The 15,917-nt window shown below is 39.0% G+C and overlaps 1 protein-coding gene across 5 annotated transcripts in view; it reads right to left on the bottom strand.

The window, feature by feature from the left end:
• Window positions 1–15,917, bottom strand: part of LOC119653676 (putative uncharacterized protein DDB_G0282133) — a 92,409-nt gene that overhangs the window by 9,993 nt on the left and 66,499 nt on the right. For all 5 annotated transcript variants that reach the window (XM_038058520.1, XM_038058518.1, XM_038058517.1 and 2 more), the window contains 2 exons: window positions 3,809–5,461; window positions 3,633–3,714 (listed from right to left, as the gene is read on the bottom strand). In XM_038058520.1, the coding sequence (XP_037914448.1) occupies window positions 3,633–3,714; window positions 3,809–4,995 (1,269 nt within the window). In that variant the 5' untranslated portion in view covers window positions 4,996–5,461. The remainder of the gene's footprint in view (window positions 1–3,632; window positions 3,715–3,808; window positions 5,462–15,917) is intronic.

Here is a 15,917-nt window from a genome sequence, read left to right as displayed (position 1 = left end):
GTCACTTGTGAAAACAAAACAATGATACAAAATGTTCGCAACAATTGTGAGGTGATTAATATACTTGTAAGGGATGATTTTTTTAATGGGCTACAGTATTTTTTCGTGAAAATTCGTAGAATCATACTGAGAAAAATACAAGTCAGGAAACAATATATGCATATATTATGTGAGAATATCCTCTTTCGCGGCATATTGACATTCAAAGTCTTGAATTAGCAAAGAAACGACAAATTTGACCTATTATAACTTTGTTATACCCTACATTGCTGCAAAATTTGGTGATTCTAAATTAACTTTATTTGAACAGATATCGTTGCGGAAGGTATTTCGGAGCCTAGGCACCATATATCATAGTTGCAGCTTTGCGATTTTTCAGTTGTGTAATTTCTGAGAATGGGTCCGTGAAAGAAATGATTGCTTTCGACCTCCGCACTCCGCACCTTTCCAACAAATATCAAAACTAAGACCGGTTTCGGAAAGTACTGAGAACTTTCATTTGATACCCCACATGACTATATTGAGTGGAAAAAAAATGTACACCCCCTTTTTGCATGTATGGAAACCCCACTTAAATTTGACATAGAAAAATGTAACTTACTGTATGCGTGAGCGTATATAGTTCCCACCTTTCCACCAAATTTGGTGTCAAGACAGACGAACAGACAGACAGTGAACCGATTTTACACAAAACCTTAAAGAACGAAAATTAGAGTGGCTAAGAGATAATAAAAGACGCCAAACGGCATCTTTATCTAGTACAAGGTTAAGTATCACAAATCCTATGAAATACTGTAACATTAGCAGCTTTGCCAGCGAATCCTTCCTTACGCGATTAAACCCCGATGTTTTCTTTATAAGACAGCAGGCAGAGAAGCGTAACGATGAATTGGCCCCAAAACAGAGAAAGAGAGACTAGTCCTCCAGTTTTAAGACTACGTGCATTGCTACAAATGCCTTCCATGAAAAGCGACATTGTTCAGGAACTTAGGCTGAAAACCATCAGATGAATGCACAATGACTTCATTTGTACATAGTTTATAGTGTGATGTATGTGATACTAACGTTTTATGTCAGAATGCAGTAAATTCATGCAAAAGAGGCAACTTTGACCTATTTGCTAATAATGGTAGCATTTTCACCAAATGTTCGAATATAATGCTCAATTTGGTGGCTTATATGACTACGGATTCTAAGATGAGTTTAAAGGGATGTAGTAGTAAATTTTCAAAATCTATAATATATAATAATCATATAATATATACTATTAATCACTTAATTTGAGCAAAGATCGGGATGGAAGATATTTTTAGACCTAGAAATCATATATAGGCTCTTATCGTGATGGTTTTTGCAGATTTTTCGCCCTGGTAGTTTTAGAGAGTAGGACTTACCCTGCAGTCCTTTTTCCGTTCACAACTGATGTCGAAACATGAGAATCCCTTCAACTCAACGTGGGACAATGTCATTCTCTGTATGCGTATGGGCCCATACACTCAACTTTACCACTAAATTTCATTTCAATGAATATAATCGTTTCTAAAAAAAAGTGAGTGTAACCGACGGACAGACAAGATGCTAAACGTAAAATTTTTGTTTTCCACAAAATCTTAAAAACATGATATTAAACGCAAACGTGAAGTAAAGGTCTGGAATGGCAGCATTGATTCTAAGCAATGTAAATGAAATAAATCGTAACTCCGGAAACTCAAACCAGACGACGTAACTGGTTGAACCTTTTATTCCGCCGTTCGACGGACAATCAGGACAGCGATAGAGATCTGTATCGACTTGTCAAAAAGCCGACATATACGCACACAGGATATTGAACACTTCTGATGCGTTTATCACAAAAAAGGTACTTTGCTTACCAATCGAAGAGCCGCGACGGATATATAGCGGAACTATTATATTTCGGCAGATTTCAACGGAACAGTTTGTTCATCTGCACTTCCAACTCTACTTATCAGCGCCCCCGAAATTGAGGAAGCAATAAAAGGAATGAAATCCGGGAAGCCAGCAGGACCAGACGACATCGTATCTGACCTCTGGAAAGCGACGAGCTGGGACCCAAAACTGTGTAGTGAATTCTTCAATCGGGGATATTGAAGAACATAGTACACCATCTGACTAGCATGAAAGCACCACGATTCCAATGTGGAAAAAGAAAGGAAGTCCAACAGAGTATTCAAATTACCGTCCAATCCGGTTGTTGTCCCATACCATGAAGATTTTTGAACGCATTCTGGAAAACCGCATTCCCGACATCATGCAAATAACCTTTGATCAAAAAGCAATCTTTTCACCATTCCTCTTTGTTTTTGCTATGGAGACTGTCACACCAAACATCAAACGTTCAGCGTCCTATACACTACTCCCTGTAGATGATCTCTTCCTAGCGCTTCATAGCAAACCTGATCTCAAGCAACTTGTTCAAAAATGGAATGATCGCCCCATGCAACACGATCTCAGATTGAATTTAAACAAAAGAGTTTTGACCACCTAACCTAATGAAGCAGGCAGGGTTTTGCCCAGAACTGGGTTTATGTATCATCGCATTTTGGATGAAGTGGCGTTCCCCAACTGGGATGATCAATATATCAACGAGCGTCTCAAATCCAACGTTTACCGCAGTGCTGTCTGCCCTGTCGCCCACTACGGTTCTGAGTACTGGTCAACTGTGAAAGACAATGAACGGTGCTTCGTTGTAATGGAAACGAAGACGTTGGGTTGCACCAGTGGCGTAACACGACGTGATCACTTCCGAAATGAAGACATCCGTGATCGATATGGGATTGCGTCGATCGTGGAAAAATTGCGAGATACAAAACCTGAATATTAACGCAGGCATTGGAAAAACAGATCAACATAGAAAAGTAGTAACCAAGGAAAGAGAACAATTGCGAACTCATCTAATTATGAGGTGAATCAATTGTCTGACGGGTCATCAGCAACGAAAGCGCACGGATCGTATATCGAAGCGTTCAAAGTACAGTATTACAGTATTGCCACGGAGAAGATGGGAGGGTTCAATGGACACTGACAAAAGATCGCTTCCGGAGTTTGCGAATTGAAGGGGACTGTCGCTGAAAACGTATTCGAGAGACCAAGACATCATCAAAGCGATAAAACTCCTCTTCATCCTTTAGATTAAGGCTATTGCAATTATAACACTTTCTTCTATTAACAAGACCGTTGAGGAATTCGACCTAGGACGATCAAGCGGCAGGATGTCTGCGGTTTTTTTCAGTGTACAGAAGACTATGTTAAAAAACATCAAGGTGAATAATTCGGCATTTAAAAAATAAAATTTGTCTTCTTTTCATTATATAAGCCGAAAAAACGACACACACAACCGAAGGAAAAATCAAGGTGAATGCTAAATTAAAAGTGATAAACAAAATTATGTAAGGACAGAGCAAACGATATTGCCTTTGCGGATACACTACAGCAGATAAACGATTTGAATCGCACCGGAAAAGATCATTGTTGAAAAAAAAATGCATTTGTATGGCCAAAAATACCCAGTTCCCGAAAATGTGCGCAAAACCGTATCTGACTGATCGCTTTAATTACTTCACTCTACTTCATTAAAGTCCAAGTCCCACTATGAGATATTAACGTCCACTCACCTGTTTAGCAAGATCCGTGTAGCAAGCCTTCTCATTATCCGATAAGGTAGCCCACCATTCTCCCAATATTTTTGTTATTTGCCTGCAAAAATTGAAAAATATATTAGTTCATAAAGGTTTCAGAAGCAACTGATTTCCACTTGTCATAAAACCGGGAAAACGCATTACTAACTCACCTATTTTCCAAATTTTTGTATTTATCACGAACAATGGCACGATGCCGCTTACAAAATATCAAAAATGCATTCATTGGTCGACGGGCATGATGATCTGGTGCCGTTTTATCACCATTAACGCCACCACTACCATTAATTTCATCAAAATGTTCACCTTTTTCAACATCATCAGGTACATCGGCACAGGTAGTTGGAATTGTTGGTGAATTGATGCTTTTCGGTGATGTAGAAGATACCATGTTGTCAGATTTACTTGACGATGAAACAGCAATTGTTGCTGTTGGTGATGAAATTGTTGGCGTAGTTGATGATATGATTTCATCAAAACTATTGAAAATTTCTCTGTGATGACTTTTTTGTTGTTGTGATTGTTTATTTAGTGGAGCTTGCTTACTAGCGCTGGTATCACAATTGTTTCTATTGGCAACGTGATTTTTGAAGTAGTTTTCAATGGTCTTGTTGTTAGGAGGTTCAAATACATCATCCATGTCATCACTAACGTCATCTTCGTCATCATCTTCTGGACTACTGCTATTTGTACTTTCGTCCATTTTAGTTTTTGAGGTTTTCGAATAGTTGTGAACATCCTCAATGCGTCGAAGTGCATCGCTAGGACTCTCACGCTGATCATCAGGCCGAATTGTGTGATATTTGTTGATGGATGAAACCTGGTCCTGGACTACTATTGTTTCTCGATCACATACAGTACTTATCAAGGCATATTCATGGCTACGATTATCATTTTGTACATTCCCATCACCCGTTACTAATTCAGACGGTACAGTTCTGACTGGTACTTGAGTTCCATTAAAGATACGACTTGCCGAATGATTTTGATTGGTATGATTGACTGCACTGGTAGCATTCGATAGTGTCGAGCTTGTCGTTGTGGTCGTTATTAACGGAATTATTGATGAATTTTCATAAAGAGGTTGACTTGCGGCTACTGTTATAATTTCTTTGGTATTCAAACTAGAGTTAGTATCATTGATTTCTTCCGGATCGAAGATTATGACATCGGAACTTTGAAATGATGACGTTAGAATGCTTGATGTCATAATATGAATGTTTTTATTCATATTGTTGTTATTGTTGTTTACGTATTTTTCAACAACTGCTTGCTGTGATGGTAAGAGTTGATCCATCGCTACACTCTCGTACTGTTGGTGTTGCATATTGCTTATCATTTTGATGAGATGTACAGCTTTCAATCAGTTTTCCTTACTTTTAACGATTTTTTATCAATTCTGATGGTCTTCTAAATATTTAATCACTTTATACTTAAAAAATAAGAACATTATATTCAAAGGATTCCAGGGAGTATACGAGAAAATTGATCACTATCTTTGTAGCACGTTCATTATATGTAGTACCACTGCAAGGATTTTAGCGCTTAAATTTACTCTACTTTAGTTCAGGTTAGAATTGAATTCTGGAAGGAAGGTCTTTATCATTAATTGAACGATGTTGCACATCATCAGATGAATTATTATAAAAATAAACGATTTCTATTCCTTTTCAAAAGTTTAGATATTGTTTTTGTTATTTGAGTTTCATTGAAATATATTTTTGCGAAAGTCTTTTTGAATCGATTTTAGTTGTGAGGTGTTCCTTGAAATGTTTGTTTGACGACATAATTTCTGCTGGGTTTATCTAAAACAAGAAAAAAAAAGTTTCGTTAGAAAATTGTAGCTTAGGTTATTGATATTAGAAAAAAGTACTAAGATTAGAGATATATAATTCACAGTTCTGTCACTTTCGGTCATGCTGCTTCTAGGGCAAGGGTGAGTCAGTGTCTGACGTGTTTTTACCCTGGACGAAAAAGGGGGTCCCTACTTTTACTAAGATTTCTATTTTTTATTTAATAATCGATTATAAACACAATACAATCAAGTTATTCATTGACACTGGGAAAATTTTATGTGTACACGCTCCCAAAATTTAGGTAATTCTCAAAGCACAAACACAACCCACTTTGCTACTAAATTACATCACTAATTAAGCATCTTTGAGGATTAGTTAAGTATTTCGATTCGTTCTAGTCGAAGGCCAGTGCTTTAAAAACTGGCTCTTCTTAAATGATTTTTTCTTCATAAGTAGAATCTTCATGGAATATATACTAACAACACAGATCAACACAACACTGTTTACCCCAATAGTTTGATATCAACCCGTAAATTTCTATAAATTCTGTCGAATTGACACAATCGATAAGCAAAAGAAAAGAACGATATCTTTGCCACTTCTTTATCTGCCTAGATATTTCGCCGACTTTATGACGTTTGCTGATTGCAGGGAATCTGAGAAAGCTGTTTGTAATCATTGCACAATGTTAGGAAAATAAATAAATTTCGCTAAGATTGAGGGTTATTCTCTTCCATAATGTAGTGCTGCAAATCGAATACGAAGAGTGAGAGATACGGAAAGCAAACATTTCATTAATGGCTGTTGCGTATGCAGAACGTAGGACATATTGTTTTGTAAGACGAACCGTTAATATGAAGCAACTAAGACCATGCCATAGTGGTGCAACTTTTTTAGATAACGAGTTCCTTCGAGATTAAAGGAAATATTTCAGGAATTCTGTTTCTATCAATTCGCTACTACAGACTTCGAGTTTAAATGATTTTAGACAACTTCAAAGGAAAAATTAAGGAAACCATAGAGCTACTACCCTTAGGCTAGTTAAAAGGCATCTTAAACGCTAAGTTTCACAGATTTGAATGGAAGGAAATGAGTCGAAATGAAAGGTAAATTTTAAGGAGGTTTGGGACCTTAATAGATTTACACCACTAAAATTCCGCTCATTCACTGGCTCGACAAATCAACACTTTCCTTGACTAACAGATTAGTCTCAGTTGAATCTGCTGTCCAACTAAATTATGTCCACCCCTTCTTTTCCGTGGTAGTCCTATAGGATGTTTTTCCGAGACTGTACCCTTCAATGTCCCACGGGGGTTCAAATCACAAGTTCTCCGATGCCACAGGTCATGGAAGCCAACCCTAAAAGAAGTTGGCGTCAAACTGTGCAGTGGACCGCTAACCTTCCAAATATAAACACACTGCGACTCACAAACGTGTGAAGTTTGAATTTCTCAATATGACTTGAACAGCAGAATTCAGAATAACACATCTTAAGATTGCTTCGTTCTAGGTAGGCATGCATAAAAAGATACACGATCAAAACTATGCTTATTTATGGCGGGTTTGTAATTATCATTTCATTACTCTGAATAACATTTGGAAGTGTTCAAAAGACAACTAAAAAGAGTTGCATGTTGCCTAAACGATAATTAAAATGCTTGGAAGCTTTACAACGTTCAAGCCAGGACATAGATCTGTTTAGACTTCGAGCCTCTCTATAATTCCGACTTGGCTCCTCTCGACTTTTCTCGTTTAAGCAGCCTCGTCCCACTTTGTAACATCATGGAGAATGACGCCTGGAAGGCCTTTAGGGCTAGTAACATAACTTCTAGAAGTTTTAAATCTTTCCACATTAAAATTTAATATAATTTAGAAATTTGTCTTGATACTTTAGGGGCAGACACTGTATATAAAAGTTAATTGCAGTTCGATCAGATTTAATCTCTTATTACTAAAACTGGAAAAATGTTTTGATAGCCTACTCATGGCTGAGTAATTTAGTGAGGAGGAAAGCCATTTAATTATATCTGGCCGGAGGATTCCACAGCGCATTGCTGAAAATTAGTAATTGGTCCCATGTGTAAAAAAGAAGAAACCCTTCAGTACAAATTATAGTTAAGTTAGGTGGCGAAGAGGTAGACGGGGCAATCGCCCTGTCCACTGAATCAACACCAAGTGGCCAATGAGAACGTCCTAGTGCTGTCACCGGGAAACGCTGTATTCACATTGACTTCCTGGTTGTGTCGCAGTAGGCAAATGCTACCAGGCTTTGGGCGATCAAACCCGAGTCTGCACGGAGACTCATTTGAAGCGACCACAAACACCTGCTTCACCAGATGTTCTCTGATATCATAGGAACCGGGATAGTCCTCCGAGTTCATGCCTCAGGAGAATTCCTGGGGCATGTGTTTCATGGGGGTTGTGGTTACGTCCATCTCGCAAACAGAATCCTTCAGATCTTAAGCGTAGAGTTGCGATACCGCGGGTACCAACGTAAAACCACCAGGACATAACTACACAAATTATAAGATGCTATCCAAAATAATGATAAAACGGCTAGTGTCATTCTCAGTGAGGTACCTCCTGGAGAACTGCTGAGAATCTAGATCAATGTCCATCAGATATTCGTGGACTTCAAGTAAGTATAAGAAAACACCGAAACACCGGACAATGACCGCAAATACAATACAATACAAAGAAAACGACGATACAGCCTAGAAAATGAGAAAGATAAAACACAACACGGAAGGATCCCAACTTTGAACAAATGAACAACTTTGGTTACTGGAAATCAGTAATAGCGAACGACAACAATCAAATGAAAAAATCCATAGGCGCTTACGAATAAAGACTATTACTTCGAATTATTTATACTGAAGAACAGTGGAAAGCAAAATTGATGATATAAAGGACATTAATTCATCCTGTCCTGTATTATGGCAGCGAGAGGATTCTGAAAAAGACAGAAAACGCCTTTGAATTATGAGTCGTCAAGCGTATGTTGGGCCCATGAAGGAAGATAGCAGATGACGAATAAGATAAAGTAGGAAGTTATGTACTCAGGCCCGACGAGAGGGGGGTAGAAAGGGGAAGATTCCACCGGACCCGAAAAAGAAGTTTGAATGAAAAAAAGGAATAATAGGCGGGCCGGCATAATTTTCTCCACAGACTCGTTTAATTTCCACCCGGGCTGATTTCTCTACTATTTTCACCTTTCTACTGCCCTGTACTATATATGATGGAGGCCTCCATCTTTACGTTACTCCAAAAACTACAAAAAATACTGTGAACTGGCCATGTGTAACGTATGATCAAATCAATGTCTTAATCTACTGAAAGAAAGAATACAAATAGGATTTAGCAAGCTGTTTTGTGGATAAGGAGATTCGATTGACGAAGCCAGTTAAGGGACTAGGCACATCGAGGACCGAAATCGTGCTGGAGCGAAGAGGAGAGATTCCATTTATCTACCTAACGATGTCTACATGACTGTCGATTATAGTATATTGGCAATTGGGACTGGCGAGTGGATAAATGAAAACAACAGCTCCATGATTGCCCCCTTTGTACCGAGAAAAGTGCTGAAAATATCCCAAGCCGGGGATCGCGGGCTGTGTGGCCAAGAAGGAAACTTAGTCTTGGATATACAGACTCCGAATCCTGTGGATATCTCCGGTTGAAAAGAAATCCTTTAACCTTTCTCCCGATTAGCCAGAGTAGACTTCTGTCCTGGAATACCCGTGTTATTATACATGGACTCTATTTCAAAGATTCAAATGTAAAAAAAGTGCAGAGACCGGTACGGTCGATAAGCGGGACGAAGCCAAATACGGTAGAATCCCGCTAATTCGAATCGTCAAGGGACTGACAATGTAGTATGAAATATCGAGATTACAAACTATCGGGAGTGCAAAATAAAGAAAATTAACTCTAAGGATCGGCAAATTTGTACGAATTAGCCGGAAATACAAATTAATGATGTGCGAATTATCGAGATTCTACTGTACCAGTTGTTTGTAAGTGAAATGCATGCATGCGTGCGTCACGTAAGACCAGTTCTTCCGTAATTTCTTCAAATCATGTCGCTAAGATTAGTAGTCTCTCAGGCTACTGAAATTCAAGATGACTCCATGTGGTGAGATCCCTAGGAAACCTGCTGCCTGGATTTGGTTGCCAAAAATTCGCATTGACAAAGGCAAGTTCGACCAATTGCTGTGCCTTCAGCATTCTGCGGAGTCTATGGACGTCTGGATGGTGTTAAGGGAGGAAGACCCGCCAAAAAATTAATCCGGCTTTCCGTGCCCTCATTAATGGAGAGTTTCTGGAGGCACTGGAAAAGGTGGACCATACACTGTTTTAGAATTAGGAACGTTACTAAAGTGTTCCTATTTTGAAAAATAGAGGACGGGCTGGATCCAGCCAATGCAGCTAATTAAATGTTGGAAAAAATTGAAAATCGGCGTTATGGTATGGACACCCACCACCACGATTAAGCTGAGAGGAGGATTTTAATACCAGCTCATTTACTGACAACGGAACCTTCAATATAAAATAAACTGGGGAGTGTCCGTCTCGGATCACAGTCGGATACTTTTTAGTCTGAACTTAATAGTAAGATTTTTTCAATTATTCAAAGAAACAGGGAGAAGTGAATGGAGGAATTTTAGCTACATTAGGGCTAAACTTCTCAGCACTCCCATTAATAACATGCGCGCCACAGACACGGCTGCTCCGTGTTTAATGGAAATGTACTGCGGCATGTACCACAAAATCTACGGAGACTGCCTTTGACGAGGTAACTAATATATTTGAGAGGACATTATGTGTTGTTTTAGGTGCCTTCCTGCACATAGAAGGAATATTTAACTATCAATGTCAAAGTTAGTCTAACTTGAATGTCTTACACATTGAATAGTACACCTATTCTAATAACTAAGATTATTTTAATTGGTGCGAAAAGGTAAGCCCTTAACAAAGACTTTAAGCAGAACGAGGCAATCTTTCCACTCTGCTTAATAATATGCTAAGGAAACTTGACAGGGGTGAAATAAAAGAGGCCCCATACTCGTATTTCGACGACATGATGTAATTGGTTTCAGGCATGTTTCTCAAAGTGATCAGCGAGGTTTCCGGGGGAGCACTGGAAAAAGTAAACCTGTCGATACTGGATGTGAACTTGGTATAAATCCAATCAACACTATTCACTACTAAGGCGAAGACACTGGAATTCCACTTTTCGCGGTTGAACGGGCAACTACTGCGACTTTCTACCAATGACAAGTATCTTGGTGCTGTCTTCGATATAAAATTAAATTGGAGGCTTAACATAAAATTATGAGTTAGGAAAGCTAACATTGTTTTCTCCGCTTTCAAAAATTTGTTCGTAAAAAATGCATTTCTTCGAAAAGGGTTCTATAGATGTACACAGCCAAAGTTCGCCCGATCCTCACCTACAGATACAGTGCAGTATATTGCGTTGAGCACAAAGTACAATAGGGTGAAGCTTAACAAGATTGAAAGGAGAGCCAGCGTTAGCACTCCTGGAGCTATGTGATTTGCCAAACGGAGGCCCTTCACTTATTACTGCATTTCCTTCCATATATCCAATATATTGTATAGTGCAGTGCTTTCAGGCTCCAAGAATTAGGATATTTGACGCTACCAACCGAGGTATAATTAACGGACTATACTACACCTAGGCTTCGCTTCACGATAGGTTATAAGTTGCAAGGTATACTGTATTTTTCAACGACGGACCAAAAATGAGTTGTGAAATTGAGAGTGATAATTTCCACGAACACATACAACCTATCTAAATCGTACAGCCTTCCAGGCGAAGATGTTGACAATACGGAAGGCTTGTCGGCGAATAAAGCATGATCTTATTCTTAAGCGAAGTATAGCTATTTTGAGTGACAATCAAAGCTTTAGAGTCAGCGGTGGTGTCCTGAACATCCTGGGCGGTTCCCTCAGACCGTCCCCCCTGGTATTCTGGAAAAGAAATATAGAACGAAACGAGCTGGTCAGAGGAAGTGCCGTTCTTGACTGCCAGTCGGCAAACATAGTCTATGTTCTTCTAGCTACGGAGAGGAGCGCAAATTCCGCATGCTCACGCCTGTACGAATGCTTTTAGGATTACAGAGATCTGCACGGCTAATTGGGAACCTCAAAGAATTGTTTGTAGTAAAATAGAAAAAATTGTCATCTTTCATGAACTGCATGGATTGGTTTTTGCCCTTCTGAGGGGCATTGTCCTGGAAATTGTGGCAGCAAAACAGGGCGTCACTGCTACTACCTTATCTACCTGCCGATTGAATCGAACGGATTAAGGATCAATTGCAATTGACTTGAGAATAATTGAAAATGGGCCGCATAAGTTACTTTCTACATTTTCATAGTGTGAAGTAATCAGCTTTTTCGAGGTCATTCTGGCAATAGGAAATTATGAAAAAAAAGAAAAGAAAAAAAATCAAAAATATTATAGCTTCTTTCCATAAAAAAAAAATGTTTAAGGCGCACCCCAAAAACAACAAGTTTCTGATAAAGAATCAGAAGGACTGCCGAACGTTCTCCTACAGTTGATTTGCATGGAGATGACCCTAATACAACTTCTGTCGGGTCGTGGAAGGATTGCGTAGACTTTGTTAGTGGATTTATTTCAGGGGATAATCAGTGGAAAATTTCTCGACATATCGTCTAACTCCTATTGGGCTATTGTGAGGAACTTATAGGTTTAGTCGTTATATTTCACCGAGATATGGCAACTGCAGAGGATGATTGTAATTCCTAAATTTTGTCAGGTATAGATATTGTTCCATCCTATTTGAGATTGTTGACAAGTCTTCCCAATAAACTACTATCGGGCACATTACTAAAACATATTTTTCAATAGATCGGTTTACCCCACTCTAACATAAATTAGTGGGTGATGTATGTATGATAACATGACAAAAGCGATGTTACCTTCAAGTTTAATATCGCATTACCAAATATCACTTTAACATCAACATATCACTCATTACTAGAGACACGTAGTAATACTGTAAGGTATCTTCTGATATATCCCATTTTTCTTCCTAGCATAAGTGATTTACGGTCAAGATAATAAAAGATGATGTTTGTAATACTTTGTAATACCATTTTTGGCAAAAGGTTACGTGATATCATATCACCTATTAAATGATGTTTCGGGTATTTCTAAACTTGAGCAAGGCAACTGACAAGAGGTAAATCGTTCTTTGACGACCTGAAATTAATCTCTAACTGTAAATTTTATTGCTTCTGCCTATAAAGGCTATTGTCTTCAAGAAACATGACGATCAAAAGAACCTCCTCTCAGTGCATATCTCAAGCCCAACAAGATTCAAATTGAGGAGAAGTTCTGTCGAATTGGATCGAGTCGTTGAAAAAATCGCTGATCATAGGACAGCCGACAAGTCTTACAGACCTGATTAGACGACTCTTGGGCAACACTAATATGTTTAGCTGTGAAATTCGAATGGAATTTGGAAACTGGAGACGATGGCTGTAGTTTCCGTAATATTATAAATTACAGTTACTATGCATTAATCTTTCACGATTTTTCCAGAGGTGCTGTAACTTTTAGAGCGAAGTCTGAACAACCATGCTTGGAGCCATTGTCGGATTTTCCTAATAAGGTATCATCTGGCGTACTACCAAAGCCCTTTTTTAGTAGGTAGGACGCTCCCTGCCCAACTGCTTGGCACCTAGTGGCCTTAAAATCCAGCATCTACTTAACAAGGAAATTAAACATAATAGGAGTATTAAATAGAGCAAAATTTGCAAATCAGAAAATACCAAGTTCCAAGTACCCTTTCCAATGGTGATGTCAGAAACACTAAGCGGTTAACTAGAAATATATACCATATATCCCATTAGCGACTATAATCTCCTCCACGAAATCCCAACCCGTTGGTCATAAAAGCAGTTAGTACTTCCGTTCTAATATAAAAGCATAAATAATAAAAACCCCTTACATAAGCAAAAATCATATCTCTCTTTCAGATTCAGCTCAATTCACATCTGATAGCGAATCTTATTTTATTGACATAAACCCAAACATTACACCGACCAACAGAAACGATAACGACAGCAAAAACACAAAACAGCAAAGAAAATGATGAATAATGGAAAGCTCCGTCGTCGCCTTTGTCGACCTTCCTCTACACCCACCCACCCACCTGACCAGCCCATTGTCTGCTGTCAACAACAGTTCACCAGCTTAGCTTCTCCACCGGGAACTTTGCCGGTTGCGATATGTGTACTGCCAAGCCTCGCTGTATCATCTGGTCGTACGTAGCTGGAGGTGCCCCAACGAGTGCGAATTGCATGCATCCATCAGTCCATCGCGTGACCTTGAGACAACTGTTTTCCATACATTCCCACCCAATAAGTGCGTATGAAAAAGCTCTAGCCAACATCTAGTTAAATTTCTCCACTCCCCTCGAGGGTACCCAGCCTCCTCGCGCGTGTAGGCTCTCGTAGAATCAGACGTGTTCAAACTTGTTTGTTTAGATTTCTATCTCGTTCTAGCTAAATGGGGTTGGAGGAAGAGTTCGTATGGTTCCTAGGTTCCCCTTTTAAAGTGAAATGATGGAGCCTGAAGTGAAGATGTACCGTCGAGGAAGCTGTACATAATTCGGAATAGTACGATTTTCGTGGCACAATGTTCTGGGTTATATGTGTCAGTGGAGTGTGTGAAAGCTCCCGATGATGTGCAGCCTCCTGGGGCTGTCCTGTTGATGCTGTTGGGTCTGCTCCAACGACTTTACAGTTACCTACAAATTTAGGTGACTGAGCCCAATGGCTATTGTCTACGAGTTGGGGGCAAGGGAGCCAGTGTTAATACAGTAGAATAACAGCTGGCAAATGCTAACAGTATACAAGCAGACTGTTGCGTGTTGTCATAATAACAAGGGGAGCTTTTCAGTGGAGCTACACGTAGTCTGTGTTATCGTTTGTTGATGGTACTCGATGCATCTGGGAGAATCACCAGTGGGGATAGCAGCTGAAGACTGATTCCGAGAGTCGGTTTATGTGTGTTGGATCCGAATGAATCGAGTTTGGCGTGGTTCCTGTATTTTGTTGTCAGATACTTGTCTTGATCTTAAGCGATATTTCGATTGTATGTGTATCAATGTGTTGTCACCCCGAATATGCTCATATTTGTTGCTATTTCTTCCATTTGACTTTGATAAACTTGTCATAAGTTTTTGCTTCTTCTAAATTTAATGTATGTATATTTGGTGGCCTCCCGAGGCATATTTTCGTATGCTTTACATGCTGACGTCTATGAAAATTGTTCGCTAGCCCTTGGCTCGTGTATTGCTCTTCTTCGGAACTCACTCCTCTCCTTAGTTTCGTCGTCTGAAGTATATTCATATGGAGATAAAAACATATTGAATATGTATACAAATTTATTTTTAAATTAGCAATCTTTTGAACAAAAAGCCAACCCACCGAAATATGCAAAGAAATATACAAAAAGTTGATATTTTTATCAACGCGTTTTTCGGAGGTATGGGGAGGTTTGTTTTGATTGTTCGTGATAGTCGGGAAGCGTAGGAAGCTAAAGTTGCTGCTTTTGTTGATGTTTTCGGATATTTTTGAATACATTTGTTTTAAAATAAATGTTTATTGCTCTGGTGACCTGTTGGACGTTTTTTTCTGGTTGGATTATGCAGTGCTTATACTTTGTGTGCATGGAATATCGATATCGGGAGAGATATTTTTTGTTTAGATGATCTGCGTTTTGACACGTAGTACCACATATCTGAGTGCAGCTGCTTTAATCAAGGTAGCGGTTTTTGATTAGCTAATCATAGTCCGAGATAGAGATCTTGATCAGGCAACTTGATAGTCCCTCGTGCATTTCTAGAAACAGAAAATTAAATCGGTTTACTGTCTGTCTGTCTGTCCGTCTCGGAGACGGTTATAGCGATTGACACCAAATTTGCTAGAAAGGTGAGAACTGTGAACGCTCACGCATACAGTGAGTTACATCCTGTTACGTCGAATTTAAGGTGAGGTCTCCATACATGCAAAAGAGGGGTGTAAAATTTGTTTTCATCAAATATAGTCATGTAGGATATCAAATTAAAGGTACTTTTCAACGCCGGTCTTAGTTTTGACATTTGTTGGAAAGATGGGGAGTGCGGGTGGTTGAAAGTAATCATTTCTTTAAGGGGTCCATTCTCAGAAACTACCAAACCGAAAAATCTGAAAAAAATCAGGAGGCTGCTACTATATGGCGTATCGGCTGCGAAATACCTTCCATACGGATATTTGTTCAAATAAAGTTAATAATAGTATATCAGTATAATTTTTAGTAATTCGCTGCAAACTCCCCCTTGTGTTTACCCTAGCACCACGAAATTGCAATGATGTAGGCTATAATATAGAGCATGATCTTACTAAGTTTGGTGGAAATCGCACTATTACTAAC

This window comes from Hermetia illucens, chromosome 4, assembly GCF_905115235.1.
Source record: "Hermetia illucens chromosome 4, iHerIll2.2.curated.20191125, whole genome shotgun sequence".
In the NCBI taxonomy this organism is placed as follows: domain Eukaryota; kingdom Metazoa; phylum Arthropoda; class Insecta; order Diptera; family Stratiomyidae; genus Hermetia; species Hermetia illucens.
This window is presented reverse-complemented; position numbering and strand designations above follow the sequence as displayed.